Source organism: Pelodiscus sinensis, chromosome 4 (assembly GCF_052426305.1).
Source record: "Pelodiscus sinensis isolate ZL-2025 chromosome 4, ASM5242630v1, whole genome shotgun sequence".
In the NCBI taxonomy this organism is placed as follows: domain Eukaryota; kingdom Metazoa; phylum Chordata; order Testudines; family Trionychidae; genus Pelodiscus; species Pelodiscus sinensis.
This window is the reverse complement of record NC_143055.1, coordinates 7,680,154-7,701,828: the sequence shown is the minus strand read 5'-3', so window position 1 is coordinate 7,701,828 and position 21,675 is coordinate 7,680,154. Positions and strand designations below refer to the sequence as shown.

The window sequence follows — 21,675 nt, the reverse complement described above, 5'->3', positions numbered from 1 at the left end:
TGGCGCGGCCTTCGCCTTCCCTGGAGGGCCCAGGGTGCGGCAGGTCCCCCCTTGGCTCCTTGTGGAAGAATGTTTTCTCACAACTCCGTTCCAGCGCACCCCTTTCGGCGCCAGAGGCTCTGCAAGCCACACTCCACGAGCAACAGGCAGCAATTTGTCCGCCTCTGGGGTGGAACGCAGCAGCGGCTTGACCGGACAGCGCAGCACAACCCAGCTCTCTGCACCATTGGTTTTCAAACTATGGGGTGCATCCCATTCTGGGTCACGGAATGTCAGGCACCTGGCTTCAGGGGGACAGGGTGACCAGTGGGGGGCGCTATGGCGGGTGTCCTCCCTCTCCTGGCACCGCAGACCCCAGAAGTGGCCAGCAGCTGGTCCAGCTCCTAAGCAGGACTGGACGGGGCTCCTTGCACGGCCTCCGCCCTGGGCATTGGCTCTGGGGGCCGGTGCCTGTGGGCGCACGGAGTGCACAGAGCCACTTGGGCACCTCTGCATAGGAACCAGACCTCTGCTGGCCACTTCTGAGCGTAGTGCGGTCTGCGGGGCCAGGACAGGCCAGAAGCTGCCGGAGCACCCCTGCTGCACGGTTAACTGGAAGCCCAGGCCCCAACCCTGAGCACCAACCTCCTGCCCCAGCCCTGAGCCCCCTCTTTGTGCTCCAGACACCTCATCTCCATCCCACCCCAGAACCTGTACCCCCAGATGGGGCCTGCACCCACCTTGAAACCCACCCCCACTCCACCCCAGAGCTTTCTCTCACACCCTGAACCCCTCTGCCCTGCCCCCTGCCTGAACCCCCTTATTATACTCCAAACCCCTCATCTTACCCCGCCCCAGAGCCTGCACCCCCAGATGGAGCCTTCTCCTCCCCCACACATCAACCCCCTCCTGGCCCCACTCCACAGCCCTGACGCTAGTGAAAACGATATAATTATGTGGGGTTGCCAAACAATTTTCCTGAGCTGAGTCATGAGGAAAAAAAAGTTTGTCAAACCGCTGCTCTGGCCCAGTGGAGACGCAATGCAAGGGTGAGACGAGGGGGAATTTATGTGTGTAGCTTGTACTCACCGAGGGTAGCACTGAGCCAAGGCACAGCGTTCTTGTCATCACACCATGGGATCATAACTGACCACCAGTGACTGTGCTTTTACACCTCCTCTCGCCTTGACAGCGCCCACTAACCGCATACTGGATCAATACACTCATTGGGAGCAGTGTCACCCACTAAAGCACTAGCGCCACCTCCCGCAGTACCGGTACCCCCCTCACCTCCCCCCCATAGCAGGTTAGAGTGAGGGCTTCCAGGATCGCAGGGGTGTGTAGGATGGTGACACATAGAATCATAGACCTCGAGAGGTCATTGAGTCCAGCCCCCTGCCCTCACGGCAGGACCAAATACTGTCTAGATCATCCCTGACAGGTGTCTGTCCAACCTGCTCTTAAATATCTCCAGTGATGGGGATTCCACAACCTCCCTGGGCAATTTATTCCAGTGTTTAACCACCCTGACAGGAAGTTTTTCCTAATGTCCAACCTAAACCTCTCTTGCTGCAGTTTAAGCCCATTGCTTCTTGTCCTACCCTCAGAGGCTGAGAACAATTTTTTCCCCTCCTTCTTGTGACACCCTTTTAGATACTTGAAAACCACTATCATGTGCCCTCTCAGTCTTCTCTTTTCCAAACTAAACAAGCCCAATTCCTTCAGTCTTCCCTCATAGCTCATGTTTTCTAGACCGTGAATCATTTTTGTTGCTCTTCTCTGGACCGTCTCCAGTTTCTCCACATCTTTCTTGATGTGCTTCCCACAGTGCTCTGGGCAAACCTTACCGCATTAAATTAAATGTTGCTGAGTTAAGTATCTTAGGTGTTCCCCGCAGTAAAAATGCAAGTGGCTATAGGCCTAGGAAAAGCTGTGTGGTACAGGCAGAACCTCTGTGGTCTGGGACGCTCGGCTCCAGCAACATCCAGGATCCAACGCTGCCGTACGCACAACTTCTGAACAATCGTGCAGCCTGGAAACACCAGTTCTCCCGTCCGGTAAATTCCTTGGAGGAACACTAAGTTCCTGTTGCAAATAGGGTTGCCAGATGGTTGAAACAAAAATACCGAACAACTCCCCTCCCCCCCAAAGAAAAGGGGAAAAAAATCTGTTGAAGGGGAAAAAAAGGGGGGGGATGGACATCAAAGTTATTGAGGGAAAAAAAAAGGACGCCAAGTCAGCCAAAGAAAAAATGTAAAATGAGTGTTGGTAGGGTTACCAGGTGCCCGGCATTTTCGCCTCCTGGCTGAAGACAAATTCAAAAAATCCTGGACAGTTTAGGTGTCCAGTATTCTCTGCATTTTTTTACCAGACAGGAGCCAAAAATACTGGACTGTTCGGGTGAATACCGGACACCTGGCAACCCTAGTTGCAAAGGCACACAATTCCTGTCTGCCTTCAGCCTCTGTGGTCTCAGACACAGGCACAGAGCCAGACAATGCCATCAGAACAGCTGCAGCAGCGAGTATTTTAGCACAGGTTGGACAAGTCCATCCGAGCCACTAGGACTGCAGTAGAGACATACCCTTAGTTGCTCTGTGCCTCAGTTTCCCATCGGTGCAATGGGGATAGGAGCACTGCCCGACCTTGCTGGGAGGCTAACATCGTGAGGTGCTCAGGCACTACAGGAACGGGGGCTGGGGAAGATAGAAAACAGGAGTGAAAAGGGCACTGGACGGCTCAGGCTGTTTCTCGGGGCCTATACGATCTTTAGACCCACACTCAGGGCCGGTCCTAACCAATTGGCAGCCCCAGGCAACCGCCGGGCTCGCCCAAAGGGTTGCCCGACAAAAATTTGTCGAGCAAAACAAAAAAGGGTCGGGAGTAACCAGGGAAACCTGAGGGGAGGATTCAGGCGGTTGGGCCAAAACGCGGTCGCGGCCCGCCCCTAAGACCGGCTCTGTCGGCAGCCCCGGGTGGCCGCCCGGCTCTACGACCGGCTCTGCCCACAGTTCAACAGCAGCAGAAAGCTCTCCGGGAGCCACACGGGGTCGTCTATGGAAGGAGTCGTGTCCAGTTTCTAGAGGGCAGGTGTCCACGTCCCAAAGGCTGTGTCCTAGCTGGCCTCTGTGGCGCCTGGCAAGGTGGCCAGAGTTCCTTCTCCCCGCTCAGGTGGGGCTGAGGTGGGCCGGCTGGGTTGCTTGTCCCAGGGCTGTCTGACACCTGCCACGAGGCTGATGCACGTGGCCACTTTGCAGGTGGGCCCACAAAGCCCCTGCCGTGGGCCTGAGCCAAAGGAGCCCCCTTCCACCCATGCTGATCTGCAATCGCTAACTCTGTGCGCAATTGGCTTTCCAACGCGGTGCTGAATCATTGGGGGGAGGGGGCGGGGAGCAGACACTCGGCTCCGAACACGTTAGTGGCTCAGCGCTAATGAGCCAGAGTGACAGATAGTGAAATCGGTCAGAGGCGCCGCTCACCTTGACCCCTCACCTTCATTAGCTCAATTAATGGCTCCCCGCCTGGCATAAATTCATCTGCTGGGACAAGGGCCTGAAAACCTTACGGTTATTGAATTCATTAGCCTGGCACGGTCACCACCTCTCCCATGGCCTGATTAAATGGCTCATCCATTGCCCCAGCCACTTAACAGTGGGCTAAGCAGCAACCTTTGTCAGCGGCGTGGGCTTCCTTTCAGATGTGCCACTTAGCGAGGGCCTGGCAGACAAGAGAGAGGGTCAGAAGGGCATGAAGCTTGAAGCGATGGGCCCTAAATCGTGCCAATGAATGGGAAAAGAAGAGAGGACACAGGGGTAAAAACTAAGCGCCTGCGAGAGGCTTCTGAGACCTTCTCCACTGGATTCTTCGCTTGCACCAGTGTAAATCTGGAATAGCTCCGCTCGGGCCGGATTCCAGTCGCCTGCACGATGCTGTAAGTGATGTGGGAGCCCAGTGGCGTAACATCAGTACAAAACGAGCGGGAGATCAGGCGCTGGCCCGTGACAATTGCTCTGGCAGTGCGGGCCAGGAAGTGAGGGCAGAACATGCCCTTTGGGTCAGGGTCACGGTAATGCCAAAGAGCCCAAAGCCGTGTGGAAATGGAAACCTTGACTGAGTGCGCCTCTCACCCCCCCCATCCCTCGTGAGCGGTAAAGATCCATGTGCCCGTATTTCACAGATGAGAAAAGCCTGATCTAGTGGTTAGCAGCACTAGGTGAAGACTTGGGTGATCTAGGCTAGTGGGTGCAATTCCCTGCTCTGCCACAGACTTCCTGTGTGACCTTGGGCAAGTCTCTTAGGCCTGTATCTGGAAAGGTATTTAGGTGCCTTTGATTTCAGTGGGACTCTGGTGCCTAAATCCCTTTGAGGCTCTGGGCCTTAATTCCCCATTTATATTGCACTACCTCCGGGGCTCAGTTATTATGCAAATGAGGCCTTTTGTATTAATTTAGAGAGGGGAAAGGGACCCCAAAGAATCAAAGGTGTTAACGCAACCCAGTCATGCTGCAGCATTAAACAGTGTTAGGATGTCAGGCTAAGTCCCATCTCTAAGCTATGCAGCCAGGCAGGCGTGCAGCTGCCTAACAAGCCCCATGCAGGGGTACAGAGCGCCACGTCTGCCCAGTGGCCTCAGCACAGAGCTGCCGTGCCAAGCCAGCAGGGAGAGGGGGAGACTTAAAACGGGTCCTGCCCTAGAGAGAAAGGTGTGCACCCCACGTAGTGTTGCAAGTGATTGAGATCGCCCACAAGCCGCTGTCTCGGAAGGGAGCGGAGCCCTGCGGTACAACGTAGGGCTGCCCTAGAAAGGGAGAAGAGGGCTCCCGCAGTGCGGGAGAGCAGAGAAATAACCTAGATCCACCATTTGGTTCTGCAGGATGCCGGCAGTTCCAGATCTGGCTCCAGCGTTCCCATTTCCTCGCAGCTCTGATGATTCTCTAGGTCAGGGTTGTCTCGGGGTGGCTGCTTGGTGGATGCACCTCCCTGAGACAGGGTGGGAAACGACGGGTCAGAGAAAACGCAGAAGAAAATGACCAGGAAGGGGGAAGCGTTTCCTCTCTCTCGGTCTCTCGTTATTAAGCTTCCTGTTAATTACACACAGTCGCTGTTAATGGACCCGATCCAGCCTCTATGAGTCATTCGCTGTAAGGGGCTTCTGTCCAGGTTCTCTAAACTTCCTTGTGCACTGGCTAGCTAGGGGAGAAGGGCCTCCCCTGATCACACACAGCGCCCCGGAAAGAACCCGCACAAGCAGCCGTGTGATGTGCAGCTGCAGGCACAGACACACGGAACGTGAGTCCCCGGGCATGGACTTACTCCGCATGGAGGAGGCCAGTTTGACTTGGAAGCACCGCCTCCGGCTCCACCTCCCTGGAGTGCCTCCTCCCCCTTGGGGCTCTATAAATGGCTGCGTCCGGAGCTTGGTGACAGTCAGCACCAGTTGAGGCTGTCCCTTTGGGTGGCCGGCATCCCAGGCCTGCTACCATCACCCCAGCTCTCCCCTGGGCCAACAGGTAAGTGTGCTCTTTCTCTTTTCCCTTCATTCCCGCGGTTCCCCCTTTGGACAAGAGCCGGTTGCTGGTGTTGGGAGAGGGTTGTGTGGCTCATGCCAGTTAAAAAGCAAAACCAGGGATGGAATCAGCCCTTTTCTTTGCTGCAACCCTGTTTTATTTCCAAGGGGAGAACACAAAGTCCTGTTTCCCTGAACGCAGAAGGAACCAAACAGGAGAGAAGTTCTTTGCTTAGCCTCTTTTGGCAGCAACAGGCTTCTACTCTAGGCTCCTCTCAGGGTTACCCTCACCCTGTCTGCGTGTGCCATCTCCTGCTGCTTTTACATGTACGCTCCTCTCTCTGCTCAGACAATACCCGGAGAATCCCTCCACCCGGCTCATTCATCTTTCTGGACAGCCTGGTCTTTGCCATTGTTGTGGGGCGAGCCATGGGCCTGCACGTTGGGGTTGGAGGTGGCTTTTATTACAGTCACCTCTTTGCATGCCTCCTGACCAAAAGGCGACGTTGATGTTTTTGGGCGAAGGGAGAAACGAGAGGCTATTGCAAACCTCTGAGGCGAACCCACGTGGGGTGGATTCATTCTCGTGCACAAGGCCGGTGTGAAGGAGCCAGGGGTGTCTTGACTCTGCACTTGTCCTAAATCTGCACTTGTCCTTAAAGCAAAGCAGCCAAGACACACAACAAGCATTTGGTACCATTTATCAGACAGACCACCCCCCTGCCCACTGTCACCAGCTGTGACATCCTCATTGCCCCAAGACATTGTTGTCATAATATGTAGTTCAAAAGCACCATGCAAGGCACCCGCTAGTCCTGGGATGGATGGATGGGTTGTGTAGAAAGAGTTACACACCCCTTGTGCACTGCCTCCCAAACAACATTTTGGAGAACATGTTTCCAGCATGTATTTACCTGGCTGACCAGCTAAACTTCAGGTGGAGGACAATGAAAATACATTTACGTGTAAGGTAAGGAAAGCCGTCCGGCTTAAGCCAATGGAGAAGACTGTTTAGCAGTCATGCTGGAAGAGAGAATATGCACCCCAGGAAGTCTCCCTGGCTCTTGTGGCAGAGATAACGGACTTTGGATAATACAAGGGGAGCAGAAAGACTTTGGAGTGATCCGGCACGGTGGAGACATAGGGTACAGCCGCCTGTGAAAGCTGGATCCCCTAGTCTGGAGAGCTTGGAATGTTAGGCTATGTCTATACTGCACCCTTCTTCTGCAAAAGCTTATGCAAATGAAGTGCAGATTAGCATATTGCCCAGCTTCATTTGCATAATTAATTAGGGGCCATTTTTGTGCAAGAGGCTTTTGTGCAAAAAGGATCTGTGTAGAGGGCTCCTTTTTGCATAAAAACTCCCCTCTTGCACAAGAACTGTTCTTCCTGAAAACTGTTTTGGCAAAGATGGATACTTGCTCAAATGAGGTACTTATCAAGTGTGTTTTGTTCTGTTTGCAACCATACCGCTCTCCTTTATACTTGCTTAGTATCCCTTAAATGTCTGTTCTGTGTTAATAAACGTTCCCCTCGTTTTACGGTGCATCATCTCACAGCTATCATATTGAACTAAGCACGAGTCTTCAGCAAAGCTAACCAGCTGGCGAGCACGCTGTCTCTTTGGAGGCAGCGGACTTAGTCATTTCTGTGAGCATCCAGCAAGAGGGACTAGATGCTGCAGGGAGATGTCTCTGGGGAACTGCCGTTCACTGCTTGTCTCCTGCAAGGCCAGGTTGAGACCGGCAGAGTGTCAAGCGGGTTGCGGGCGAAGCGGGAAGGCTGATGGGGCAGGGAACATCTCCAGCAAAGTCCCCCGCAGCTGGGGAAGAGGGGAACGCAGAGGCTTAAGGTTCTGGCTGTCCCTGAGCAGAACGCCCCATCAACAAGAGAGAACTTTGCAACGTGTCAGGAGCTAGAGATAGCTTGGGGTCCAGCCCCAGAACTTCCCTGCTCCCTGAAACAGGAAGCCAGTGTGGGTGAGAATCACGGGATGGCACAGCAAAGGGAAGTTCTACCCGTGAGACCTGGTTAATTACGGTAGCCCCAGGGCCTGGCTCACTTTGAACCCGACTCGACAAGGGAATGAATATGCAGGAGAGAGCGGCCCTGCCGGGCTGTGGGGATGGTCTCCGTGTTGTGTGATTGATTCACTAGATACACACTCGGCTCGTCACCCTATGGGACTGAGAGCTCTTTGGCTGTGAGACTGTTGATGAATAGCGTTGCAGGGTGCTTGCAACCACGCACCCTCTGAACTCACTTCTCTCTCAGCTGTGGGTGCCATAAGCCATGAGACAATCCGTAGCTCATAGGGCATTTGGCAGTTCCAGGCACTGGAATCTCAGTGCAGGGGGATGGCGTTTTGAAAGGGCTGGGTTGCTCTCATCCAGAGGCACCCGTGTTTTGCTGTTCGATGCGGGTACAAAACGTGTGCAAGGCAGTAAAGCAAAGTAACCAGTGAGATAACTTGTGCTCTCAGGTGTATTGTTAGATCAACTCCCCTGAAATCAGCAAGCCTGAATCTGACCTCCCCTGGGTACAAATGCAGACTGACGCAATTGATGGGGCAGATTCTGACCCCTGTATTAATGTATTGTGGTAGTGTCGGGCACCTGTGCCATTGTGTGAGGCATTGTATGCACAGAATCCAGACGGCATGGGCTATTGTCTCCCTCTGGTAGCTGACTCACATGAGACGTTTGAGTCTACAATTGCTTCTGACTTGGGGACTTTGGCCCAGGGTTTTCAAGGTATTTTGGCATCTAAAGATGCAGACAGGTACAAGGTGGAGTTTTCAAAAGCACCGGTGTGTGGATTGTCCATTGATTTCAATCTTCAGCCACCTCGATACCTTTCAAACTCTGACCCTGAGTCCTCCCGCTCTGCTTGTAGCTGGCAAAGGCCTTTTGCTCTGACGCACATGGGTCCAAATCCCCTCAAAATGGGGTTGGTTCCAGAGGCCCTGACCAGCCCGCAGCTCTGAGTGCAGGCGTGCGTGGCTGCATGTCACCAGCTCTGCTTCTGAGAAGCCTCCATGGAGCCTAGGAGGGATGTCTCACGCAGACTCAAATCGCCTGGATATCGAGGTGCCTGGATACGGAACAGAGATGCATGTGCAAGCTGTGGGACAAGGAGAGGAAAGGCCAGGACCACACTGAGGTGGAGAGGTTGCTGGGGGTGGCAGGAGGCTGAGGAATGAGGGTCAGGGTAGGGGACTGAGGGCGTGGGGGGCTCAGGGTGGACGGGTGTGACGACGCGTTGGGGTTCCCCTGCCTCCTGCACCCCTGAAATGGCACGAACAGACTCCACCAGCCAGTAGAATAGAGGGAGTTTATTGCTTCTCCAGGATACAGCACAGCACAGATGTAATCTGGTTGCAGGGCAGGCCTAGGATGCCTCAGCCCCCCTTGATATGGGGGGGGGTCTCGGCTTCTAAACCCCCCAACCTGTTGCTGAGGCTGCTTCCTCCATGCTCCCAGACAGAAACTAACTAACTCTCCTCCAGCCCTGCCCCCCAGCCCGGGCGGCCTTCCACCTTCCTTTGTTCCTCTCCATGGGGGTAACTGGTCAGACAGGTTGAGAGACCCTCTTTGCATAATGACTCATCCCCTGTCCTTCTGGTCACCCACAGCCCCAGTGAGTTACCCCCACTATGTCACAACGGGTTAGGGGGGTTCAGGAATAAGGGCAGGGGGCTGGAAGGGGGGCTCAGGGCAGGGGATTTGGGGGGTGTAAGGGTGAGTGGGGGTCAAGGGCTTGGAAGGATCTCAAGGGGACCATTGTGTTATTCTCCTGCATAGCACAGGGGGGAGAGCACCCCTCCCCAATAAACAGGGACTTGAGGGGGAGGGCAGAGGAGGGAGCAGGGTCTGTGGCTGTTCCTAGTCACTATATGGGATGCAACAGGGTGTGACACTCTTTGTGCACTCACAGTGGGTCCAAACTTGCCCTAGCTCTTACCCACTTTGCCTCAGTTTCCCCATCTGCACAGCAGGCTAGGAACCTAGTTGGGTGAAGCAGAGGAGGAGCTGCTACTGGCACCTGGGCAATTGGGGTGCTGCGGTGTAATGGGGAGAGCAGGGTGGTGGATCATTGGGCAGCACACATGGGAACCTGGGCAGCCTCCCAGCCCAGGGAGAGGCGAATGAGAAACGTGTCAAACTGCAGCCATTTGTGTTTTCCACCTCAAAGCAGCCCTGGGCTCCAGGCCCGTGTGTTCCTTGGAGACCCCCTGGGAGCTGGGTGGGGGGTCTGCTGGAAGAGCCAGTCCCTGCCCTGCCAAAGCAGGGCTCTTCTGCCCTCTGTGCTTAGTTTTAAGCTTTGGGTGTGAGGGGATTTTCCTGAGGAAATGCCTCCCCGCCAGGCCTCAGGCCTGCGTTGGTCACCAAACTGGAAACCAGGTGGCACTTGCTAGGCTACACCTGGGCCAGCCAAGCGCCTCTCTCAGCTCCAGGACGGCGGCCGCCAGCGGGGGCCTGACAGGGCCTCCCGGTGCTCAGGGCCCCCCCTGACTCCCAAGGGAGGCCCTGCTCAGAGCAGTGTCGGAGCCGGGCTCTTTGCTTTGCAAGCTGTGGCGAGGCTCCATAGCTGCCCCAGAATTCAGCCGCGGCTCCACAGCAGCGCAGGTGTCTGAGCCCCAGGCTGAACAACAGGGGTGTGTGCACAATACGCTGTTCTGGGGGGGCATCCAAGATATGACTTTGCCCCCCCCCCGGCTCACCTCTTGAGCATTACTGCTTAGCTAATGTTAATTACGTGCCCCCGTCGTCTCAGAGTATTAAAGAGCGATTGACTATGTTTGTGAGGTTTTCATTGCGCCTCGTATTTCACAGGGGGGAAAGGATCTTACGTTTCTTGCTGGTCCTGTCATATCGCCCCACCCCCATCCGGGAGCACTCGGGGCAGGGGTGGGGTGATACGACAGACCCTGTAAGAAATTGACAGATGGGGTGGAGGGTGGGGAGCTCAGGGCAGGGGAGTTTGTGGGTGCAGGGATCAGGGCAGGGGCTGGAGGGGTGTAGGGATGAGTGTGTGGGTCATGGGTGCCATTTCGGAGGGGCAGCGTCGAAGCTGCTCTTCCCCCGGCAATGGGGGAGCGAAGGGAAGTGCAACAGCTTGTGTGAACTCTGCCCTGCCCGGGCAGCTGGGGCGCGAGGAAGGCTCACGCACTGCGCACTTTCCCCGTGCTCCCTGTCCCTAGATCCCAGTCAGGGGAAGAAGAGAAGCAGAGTTCCAGCTACACAAGGCTGCAGCCCCTCCCCTCCTTAAAGGGTGTGGGAGGGGGAGCTTTAGGGCCTGGGCAGCCCCGGACCGGGGAGGGGGAGTGCACCCCCCCAGCCTTTCACCTGCCTGGCTGCGTCTCTGAATTGGGTTCCCCCTTCCCGTGGCCATGGACCCGCATGCACAGCATGTCCTGCATGCTCCCCTGTGAGTGGAGGCAGACCCCCCGCCCCGGCTCAGTCACCGGAGAGCGGACGAGACCTATTGCTGGTGAAGGTCCCCGGTGGGTGTATTGGGGGCTGTTTGTTTACACCCGAACAGCTGTGCCCACTGGCGGCCTGGCCTGGCGACACCAGCAGGGACTTGCAAGTGAGCGTCGTCACAATCGATGTATCCAGCTGAACTTCCTTCTGACAAAGCCGCGTTCGTTCCTTCCACCCACGCGTTCGTCCTAGCGACTGTACGGCTCCCGTCACTGTCTGAGCCCCTGGGCCGCAAGACACCCAGAGCGCTGTATCAGCCACCCATGCCAAGGCACTGCCCCGAGCAAGCCACCCCCTCGCTCTCCCTGGCGGCTGCTCTGGAGGCCAGCGGTTCTCACCTCTTCGGGCTCAGGACATGTTTGTAAAAGTTGATGGCCTGGCGCCACCAGTAACTAGGCTGGGGGAGGAGGCCCCCTGGGGTGGTCTTCCGTGGCTCCTGACCCCCCCCCCCAGGAGTTGGGCCCTGCTCAGCAATCACCCCCAATGCTGGCTCCTGCAGCCCCAGGGTGAGTTTCAGAGCTAGCGCCTGAAGTGCCGGCCCTGTGAGCCCCAGTCTGTAAACAGGGGCTCCAAGACTCGCTGCTGTGGGGTGCTATTTGCCAGGTAGCCAAGTCAACAGGAGCCTTTAAAACCATTGCCCAGGCCTCTCGGCTTTGTGGGGGTGTCCTAAGCTGTGTCCCCCCACATAGAACTTATAGGGAGGTTCTCCGTGCTGTTTGAAGCAACCCTCTGAGTCTGTGATCGTGGGAGCTGTGCCGCTGCAGGGCTGTACCCCACCAGGCCTGGTTTCTCCCTCTCAGCTGCCTCTCTCAGCTGGGGGAAACTCGGAAGATCAGAATCCTGCTGCCGCATCTCTGCCCCCTCCCTTGAAGGAGTAAGGGCTGCCAAGCCACAAAGGGCCAGGTTTCTGAGAGCTCAGCACCCCAATGTGCCACCTGTGGGCACATCTTCACATGAGCCCCGATTCCTTGCAGCTCTCGGCCCTAGCACCCTAAGGCATCCGTGCAAACGACACAGGACAAAGTTGAAGAGCACAGTGCAATAAAAGACTTTATTGGCCACTTATTTACAATGCTCTGAAAGGGCTGCCCCTTTACATCGTGTCAGGATTTTGGGAGGTGCTGCCAAACGTAAGCAGCATACTCTCTGTTAGACGCCTCTCTGATGCCGCACCTTTCCCTCAGTAGAACTGGTGCCTCCCCTGTTGCTGCCTGTTCGCCAAATGCATCAACTTGAGCAGGAAGTCACTCGCCGAGCCATCCAGCACCGTCAGGTTCTTCTCTGAGGGCTCTCGACTTCTGTCATTCTCATCATCCAGGCAAATGGTATCCATGGTGCAGCCCTCTTTGAAACAAGCAAAGAAAACCAAAGTGATGTTACATGCAGCAGTGAGTTCCAGGGATTGGTGTAATAGACTGTGATCTTATGCACTTTCTTAAACAGGTGGGACTCATTAAACAAAAGAAGCTGCCACTGTTGCCACAAAAAAGCTTCCACGGTGCTTACATTCCAGCTTTTTCTCCCTTGTTTACCAGGAACTGCAACCTGGCCTGAACACACTGCAGCAAACAGAGACATCTAGTGGATGAATAGCATATTGCTGGCAAATACATAACAAATGGAGGTTAGGAGTGGGGAGCCAGGAATTCCTGAGTTGTAATCTAGTTCTGACATTGACATGCTTTGTAGACTTGGGCAAATCAAGTCACCTGCCTGTGCCTCAGTTTCCCCATCTGGAAGATAGGGCTTTTTAGTAATACTTTTACAACCCTACCTTGAGTCTGGCAGGTTCTTTAGTAAAGCACTTGGGCTACATCTAGACTGGCATGATTTTCCGGAAATGCTTTTAACGGAAAAGTTTTCCTTTAAAAGCATTTTTGGAAAAGCGTGTCTAGATTGGCAGGACGCTTTTCCGCTAAAGCACTTTTTGTGGAAAAACATCCGTGGCCAATCTAGACGCGCTTTTCCGCAAAAAAGCCCCGATCGCCATTTTTGCAATCGGGGCTTTTTTGCAGAAAACACATCTCTGCTGTCTACACTGGCCCTTTTGCGCAAAAGCTTTTCAGAAAAAGACTTTTGCCCGAATGGGAGCAGCATCGTATTTCCACAAAAGCACTGACACTCTTACATGAGATCGTCAGTGCTTTTGCGGAAATTCAAGCGGCCAGTGTAGACAGCTGGCAAGTTTTTCCGGAAAAGCAGCTGCTTTTCTGGAAAAAGTGGCCAGTCTAGACACAGCCTTGGAGGATATAAAGTATCATATAAGCCATAGGTGTTTGCTGAGTCAAATCCTGAACTACTTACTCATGCAACTTCTCTGGTGCCGTCAACAGACGTTTGTCCTGCTTCGCGAGTGAGCGAAAACGAAGGGTGTCAGGTCGGTTTGATCCAGGTTTGTTACTTATATTCCCCAAAAATGGTCCAATCCCAGAGCACAGCTGGATCATACCACCTCACCCACTAGCCTGTTGGCATTCTGGATCATACCACCTCGCCCACTAGCCTGTTGGCATTCTGGATCATACCACCTCACCCACTAGCCTGTTGGCATTCTGGATCATACCACCTCACCCACTAGCCTGTTGGCATTCTGGATCATACCACCTCGCCCACTAGCCTGCTTCTGACAGTGGATGAGATCTGCCCCTTCCCCATCGCTACGGTGGGGCTAAAAGCACTTCTCTACACCACCGAGGTGTTATGCGACTTAGTATATTAAAGATTGTGAGGGGCTCAGCTACTATAGACATGGGGGGGAGGGGGCAGTGAAGTACCCAGGAGAGGAGACGATTTATTAGGCAAAGGCAGATACTATTTGAGAGGCCCCCCCCACCAATGTTATATTTACCCCTCTATTACCATCATTACAGCAAACGCCAGGGGCGGCACACCTCCCTCCCGAGCTGCAGGCTTTCCCGCCGGCCTCGCACGGGGAAGGCAGGTAGTTTTCTTCCAGGCAGCGCAGGGTTTCAGAAGTGCCCACGTAGCAGCCCAGCTCCTCTCCGCAGCAGATGTTGGGGCCGAAGCAGTTCCCTCTGTTCCCGGGGCCACAGGGCATGCACTGGGGAGACAGAGCCAGCTCAGATTGCCGGGAGGTCATTCTCGGGGAACACACACGGCATAAGGATGGGGCCCGATCTGACCGGTGGGAGGCAGGGGTGAGTCCAGCCAGGAGCATTGGGTGCACGAACGGGAAGCTGTTATACTCCCTGAGTCAGGCCTGAAGGGTGCGGGCTCCCCCATCGAAACACAGGGCAGAATTCCCATTGTGTTGCATGGCGGTTATTCATAGCTGCTCAAATCCTGCCGTCCAGCTTGGGGGAAGCGCCCATTGACTTCCACAGGGCGTTTAACCTGAGCTGGGAGGCAGGACTGTCTCTCTGGGATCAGCCCTAAAACCAGACATTTCCCCTTCCCTCTCCGCCTGTTCTAGGTGCTGCAAGGGCCTCAGCCTCCATGCCACGGAAGAGCCCATCATAGTGCATGTGTCCCGGATGAACTGCAACCAGGTAATTACATCCTGTTTCCCTGAGCGCCCCCTGCAGCTTCAGTGGGAGCCAATATTCTCCTGCGGGTGCTGCTGTGAGCTATTAACTAGCTCCCTCCGTGTTTGTATCCCCTGCCCATCACTGTAGTATCTGGGCACCTATTCCGTTCACAAGCTGGCTGCCTTTCAGTGGTGGGTGAATTGGGCCTCAGAAGCCCCCGATTTAGGTCCTGGCTCTGCCACTGGCCTGGTCGATAACCTTGACTGGGTCACGTCACACTTACCACCTTGGGCATTCGTCCTCCCCTGAAGCACTGTGGAGCTTTCTCAATGGAGGACACATCCCTGTAAGGTCACCAGTGTAAGGGATGCTCATTTTCAGCTGATAGAATAACAGCTGGGATCAGATCTTTCCGTGCACAGCAGATGGCAGATGATGTTATAAGTTATCTTACTATTTTTTTTTAGCAAAAGGAAGAGCTAATTCTCTCGCTCCAACTCTGAGATAATGGCAGGGCTTTTGAAGTGTTTTATGGCTCCCAGTGCTTTAGGTAAGTGTGTGGCATTAGCAGTCAAAGCTTTTGTCCAAAAACCAGGAAATAGAAATAGTCTCCTAGCTTGCCTGCTCTCTTCCTGTCAAGGCAAAGTTCTGCCCCGTCTGGCCAGTTTTCTTTTAAATGTCTGACATACTGTGGCTTCCAGCATATGATGTGGAAGCCAATGTCATTCATAGGTGGCGGTGGATCTTTTACAAAGATGCCTTCATGCCTGAAAGGAACTAGAGCCAAGTTGTAGAATGATGTGGCTTTCAGAGCTACCTCAATTCCTCTCCCATAGTGAGAACTTTCTAGTCAATAGAATTTCCTTCCCACTAGGATTTTCAGCACACTGGTTTGTTGCATAATGGGATAAAGAGGTATAACAGCTCTTCCCGGTACAGACCACCAATGGAGGAGAGCATTCCGTTCTGGGCACTTCATTAACTGAATTATAATCATTCAGTAGAAGCAGCTCAACAGAGAGCATCAGAAAGTGACCAGTGGCAGGAGGGACAGTCTTGCAAAGAGGGAAAGGGTTATGTATAGCTAGGAGGGCTAAGCATGAGTCTACAAACATTGAAAGAGCTCAGTGTGTTGTGTGTGTGAGACCATCCACCGCAGGATAACAACCTACTGCTACTAAGAGTAATGGAGTTAGCGCTTTAGCTCAGGTGCTAGAGATCAGTGTTGTGGTGCTGAGGGTCTGGCTGATGACCCTTTGGAAGGGATAGGGCTCATGCTATCAACTTCTGGAGGCTGAGAGGAATTGCTTGGGAATTGCTAGAGATGATGGAGTCACATTAAGAAAGAACATAGGAATTGCCAGACTGCATCAGACCCATGGTCCATCCAGCCCAGCATCTGGTCTCTGCCAATGACCAGACCCTCAGAAGAAGGTGCAAGAGCCCCACTGTAGGCAGCTGTGGGGTAACCTGCCCCCTGCGTCGTCTCCTCCTCATCTCTACTACAGATTGGCTTAAACCCTGCAGTAGGAGTGTTAATATCCCGCCCACAATGTACATCAGGAACTACTTGAACCCTGGCTGCTGTCCTCAGCCGTAGGCGAGAAAGGACTGGAGAGGACTAGCAAACAGCACCGCCTAGCAGCAAGCTGACTTTGGCTCCTATAGCACTGGACTGGGCCTCAGAAGCCCCCGATTTAGGTCCTGGCTCTGCCACTGGCCTGGTCGATAACCTTGACTGGGTCACGTCACAATTCTGTGCCTCAGTTTCCCCGTCTGCAAAACAGGGAGAATAAGCCTGACCTCCTTTGTAAAGCACTTTGAGAGCTGCTGAGGACGAATGCTACATAAGAGCCAGGCCTTAATCGTAGCTCCTGTGCGCTATACAGTGCCAGCACACAGCATGGGAATCATCTTGCGGTCCATTGGATGCGGCATTTTGCCTGCTCCCTTCAGGATAGATGGGAAAGGCTACTCCGGGAGTGGGGGCAATGCAGACACACACTGTGTATCTCTGTAGCAAAGGGTCCCCCATTTAATAACTGTAGTGGGACCGACACCACTACACAATTACTAAGTAATTATTAAGGATACGATTTTGTTGTGGAGGACACAGATTCTGTGACTTTCAGCGATCCCTGTGACATTTTCTGCTCCAGCTTCAGCCCCAGGTCTTGGGGGATGGGGTAACTCTCAGCCACTGGCATAGGCACTGGGGGCTGGAGCTGTTAGTTTCCTACACCCCCACTAGACCCTACTCCCCCCTTATTTTTAATGAAATTCACAGGCAGATCCTGGGCTCCTGTGAATTTTTGCTTATTGCCTGTGACTTGTCTGTGACTATTAATAAAAAAAGTGATATAGTCATAACCTTTAGCAATTGCACTCACAAGTCATATCAGTCTAAAGCCAACCTGGTGAACTCTGTGGAAATGGAAAATTACACTGGGGTTTAGAGATGTTTGCATTCAACCTGGACATTTTCATCTTTTTGGTGACTGGGACACTTTGAAATTCTGATCCAAAGGAACTGGTTTAAAATGCTGATCGCTGGCTCTAATTAATGAGCACATGGCCCTGTCTGTGGTGCTTCATTTGTTAGCTTCTTAAATGGCCCACAAAATGTGGAGACCAAATTTCCATAGGTGGACAAACTATAATACATCAGAGATGTCTAAAAAGCAAGTCAGCCACAATAGGAAAAAGCCAATCACATTCATTTAAAATCCTTCTACGTAACCCGCATATCTATGCACGATATAGACTTTCTCAGGCAGCTCTTGTGTTCGGATCTGCTCAACATGTGGTAGAACCAAAATGAAATGGTGCAAAACACTTTGCTATGGCTGAAATGGTTTAACCAAGTACTAGAGCAATAGCTGGTGTAAACCAATGTGTGTTTAAAATGCAATTCCTTTTATGACAGAGCTTTTCTTTCTGAAATGATGCTAGCTACATCAGTACTACTAATTCACATTGGCATGAAGGGTGACATCCAGGCTGCACTGAAGTCAAAGGCAAAATTCCCATTGACCAATACGGAGCCAGAATTTCACCCTAAGTACATCTGAAGATCTGTAACGTAAAGATTTTTTCATCTGTTCCCTTTGCACAGTACATACAAGCACCGGGTTCGGGGGCAGGAAGGGGAGAGGGGAGAGATCCTTAGCTGGCGTTGCCTTGGCGCTCGTGAAGATGATTTGCACCAGGTTCAGATGTCACCTTTCTGCGAGCATCAATGCAAAGCTCTTTAGCTCAGAGCATCAATGCAACTTCACTTTTGCAAAGAGCAAACTCTGGAGCAAGCACCAGGAGCTTGAGGAAATGCCAGTCTGAGATTCAGGCCAACAAGCTGTGTGCAGGGGCCAGCCAGCGCAGAGTGTGTCTCTCACACGTAAAACTGGAGTAGAGTCTCCACACAGGAGTTTGCCGAACGCACCCAGGACTGGAGAGCAAACCCTTGTGCCCAGAGTATTGAAGTACCGCACGCACACGAATTAGCCTCCCCTCCCCGCATGCAAGCAGCCCCCTCTGGTACCTGTCTGATCTCGGTGTCGGGCAGGGCTCGCTTTCCTCCTCGAGGGCAGTTCTGGATGTAGCAGGCTGAGGACAAGGCGAGGAGGCAGAGGAAGTGGACTGGCAGAGAGATTTTGGGCATCTTGCAGCAGGGTGCCAGGCTCTGTCACACACAGAGAGGAGCTTGGTTTCTTCCCAGCCTCCTGTTTGCATCTGGCTCCTCTCCGGACCAGCTGCCTATTTATACCCCTCCCGGTGCCGAGGGAACGCCTTTCTTGGCCTTTGTCACCACTTCCAGGAGGAGGGGGCTTTATCCCTCTCTTTCCCAAACCAGACGCAAAGGAAAGGCTGTAATTGAGGTGATTCAGTGCAGAAGCACAAGCAGCCAGTTTGGGCACAACCGCTCCTCTGAGTCTTCGCTGGGTGCCGATGAATAATTCTCCCTTCCGGCCCAATGCGAAATCCCAGCAGGACAACAGGAACAGGCTGAAGGGGTGGGGGAATTGGGAAAGGGACCTTGGGGGGGCTGAGTCTGATTCTGATCTCACTCCTGTGCCACTCCGGAGTGAAGCCATTGATGTCAGTGGAGCAGAACAGTGTGAACACAAGGCAAACCAGACTCCGGTTGGGCACATGGGGCCAAATCTACTGCTGGTGTAATGGAAACCGTGGGCCCTGTGTCGACTTACACCAGCGGAGCATTGGCGTATTGACACCGAAGGGTAAAAGGCCTTTTTCTCTTTGGGCTGCCCTGCTTGCGGCAGTCCTCCCTGCACTGACCCTGGGGAGGGGGGCAGCGTTCGAGGCTGCAGCTGTAAAATGGGTTTGGGCTGCATTTGCTGGAGTAGTCTATGGGTTCTGCTTATTGAGGGCCATTCCTGGTGCCCTCTTACTCAAGTGAGCAAGCCTCACCCATGTAAACAGGCCCATTGAAATCACTGCATATATTGGGGGGTGGGGGGAGATTGGGGCTTCACATCACGAGCACAACTCACTGGGCCTGGTTCACCAGCCTGGGGCCGTGTCTGAGTTCCATGCCTGCAAGCTCAGGACCAGGCTCTCTGGGGCTTCATTGTGCACACTGGTGCACTTCTGTTGCACTAGTGTAAAGGACAGAGCAACGTGCAAGGCAGCGGAGAATTGCTTTCACACCGGCCTCTGAAGCCCTTTCCACACCACTGCTGCTATATACATACATGACCATCAAAGGCCTCCACAATTAAGGTTAAATGTGAGCCACATAAACCTGGCACACATCACCCTTTTAGCTAACAACGTTTGCATGCATTAGCTGACAGCATTTATGCTCCCTCATATCATAAAACACGGTCCCAACAGAGACTGGTTCTCCACTGTGCTAGGAGCTGTACAACCCGAGCATGTGAAACAGGCCTTGCACACAAGAGTTTAACTCTAAATATACAAGCCAGAAAGACTCAGAGACACAAACTAGGCCAACACAACAAACCCAGGTAGAGAACCAATGCGCTTAACTAGCACACCAGACTGTGTCTCCCTCTGTTCTTTTGCTGTGCAGGGAACATTTAACCACTTTGCAACAAGTCTTGGGCCTTTTCTTTCTGCCTGATGGTTTTGTTGTAGCAAGGCGAGGAGGGAGAAGGCAGAACAATTATCTTTCTGGGGTAAATCTCCAAATAGTCAGGAAAAATGCCCATTGACTTACATGACTAAGACACTTAATAGTTTGCGCTCTGATCACGATCTCCAATGGCTAACTTCCCAACCTCAAAGGATGAATTGTTCTGCTATTGGCCAAGGTGGAAGACAGATTCCTGAATTAAAGAACTCAGGTAGGATCTAGCCTTCATATTGCAATTCCATTATGGCTTGTCAATTCTCTGGGTGTATATAATGGTGCAGACATTAAGGTTGCAAAGTCAAGCATTCAAATATTAGGAAATGCCCAAATTTAAGGTTTCTTGTGCAAATTTAATTTGACCCCCTTGTGCATATGCATTGTGATACAATCTATAAGTACATCAGGAATAGTAGCACACATAAACCTGCAGGGGAACATTTTAACCTGCCTGGATTCTCATAAGAACAGCCATACTGGGTCAGACCAAAGGACCATCTAGCCCAGTATCTTGTCTTCTGACAGTGGCCAATGCCAGATGCCCCAGAGGGAGTGAACAGAACAGGGAATCATCAAGTGAGCCCTCTCCTGTCACCCATTTTCAGCCTCTGGCAAACAGAGGCTAGGGACACTATTACTACCCATTGATGGACCTAACCTCCATGAATTTATCTAGTTCATTTTTTAACCCTGTTAAAGTCTTGTTCTTCACAACAGCCTCTGGCAAGGAGTTCCACAGGTTGACTGTGCGCTGTGACTGTGTGCTATGTGACGAAAAGCTTCCTTTTTCTTGTTTTAAACCTGTTTTAAACAAATCTTGTTTGTTTAAACCAATCATGGATTTAAAAGGGGCCATGCTTCTACAAAGGCATTTTACTACCCAATTACAAAGAGAGACAGCTAAACTGGAATTCATCTACAAATTTGACACTGTTACCCTGGGCTTGAATAAAGACATTAACTGGTTAACGCACTACCAAGCCAATTTTCCCTGCCTTTCACATTCACATTTTCACATAAAAAACTATGACACATCCAACCGACTTAATTAACTTGGGTCCTACAATTGACAGGTAACTGCTTCTGCTGTTATATAGATCTTGGATTCTGTTATTTCCACTCCAACTCATCTGATGAAGTGGGTTTTACCCACAAACGCTCATGATCCTGTATATTTTTGTTAGTTTCTAAGGTGCCACAGGACCACTCAGTGTTTTGAAAGTTACAGATTAACACGGCCATCCCTCTGAGACTTTTTATAATTACATGATCACTATTTTTTCCAGAAGCTCCCAGCCTCATTTAATGCACAGTCAATTCACAGCCATTTAATACTTGGGTTTCTTTGTTGTTCAAAGTGTAGTCCCAGGCCTTATTTACTGCACGCTATCTAAACCCTGCCCTGCAGACAGAATTATTCATTACCTTTATAGGATTGTCTATGGGACTTATAGGTTCAGTATCTGAACACAAGAACGACCGTACTGGGTCAGACCAAAGGTCCATCTAGCCCAGTAGCCTGTCTGCCGACAGTGGCCAGCACCAAGTGCCCCAAAGAGGGTGGACCAAAGACAATGATCAAGCCATTTGTCTCTTGCCATCCCTCTCCAGCCTCTGACAAACAGAGGCCAGGGACACCATTTTATCCCCTGGCTAATAGCCTTTTATGGACTTTTTATGGCGTGTAGTCAACCTGTGGAACTCCTTGCCAGAGGAGGCTGTGAAGGCTAGGACTATAATAGAGTTTAAAGAGAAGCTAGATAATTTCATGGAGGTTAGGTCCATAAAAGGCTATTAGCCAGGGGATAAAATGGTGTCCTTGGCCTCTGTTTGTCAGAGGCTGGAGAGAGATGGCAGGAGACAAATTGATTGATCATTGTCTTCGGTCCACCCTCTCTGGGGCATCTGGTGCTGGACACTGTCAGCAGACAGGATACTGGGCTAGAAGGACCTTTGGTCTGATCCAGTACGGCCGTTCTTATGTTCTTATGACCTAACCTCCATGAAATTATCTAGCTTCTCTTTAAACTGTTATAGTCCTAGCCTTCACAGCCTCCTCTGGCAAGGAGTTCCAGTGCTTCAGGCTGTTTTCACAATACCCCT

At 52.5% G+C, this 21,675-nt stretch overlaps 1 protein-coding gene across 1 annotated transcript; it reads right to left on the bottom strand.

Annotated features, from left to right (window-relative positions):
- Positions 1 to 12,033: 12,033 nt before the first annotated feature.
- LOC102461384 (vasotocin-neurophysin VT-like) lies at positions 12,034 to 20,172 on the bottom strand. The gene is made up of 3 exons (XM_006139218.5): positions 17,998 to 20,172; positions 13,831 to 14,032; positions 12,034 to 12,315 (listed from the first exon to the last, which is right to left on the bottom strand). The coding sequence occupies exons 1-3, from the start codon at positions 18,115 to 18,117 to the stop codon at positions 12,152 to 12,154; spliced, it is 486 nt and encodes a 161-aa protein (XP_006139280.3). The 5' UTR covers positions 18,118 to 20,172; the 3' UTR covers positions 12,034 to 12,151.
- Between the last annotated feature and the right edge of the window lie 1,503 nt (positions 20,173 to 21,675).

Coding starts and splice junctions, on each gene's coding strand:
- LOC102461384 (XM_006139218.5), bottom strand. CDS start 18,117: ATGCCCAAAATCTCTCTGCCAGTCCACTTCCTCTGCCTCCTCGCCTTG. Junction 14,033..17,997: donor CCGACACCGAGATCAGACAG/GTACCAGAGGGG, acceptor CTGTCTCCCCAG/TGCATGCCCTGTGGCCCCGG. Junction 12,316..13,830: donor TGGCGTTTGCTGTAATGATG/GTAATAGAGGGG, acceptor CTTGTTTCAAAG/AGGGCTGCACCATGGATACC.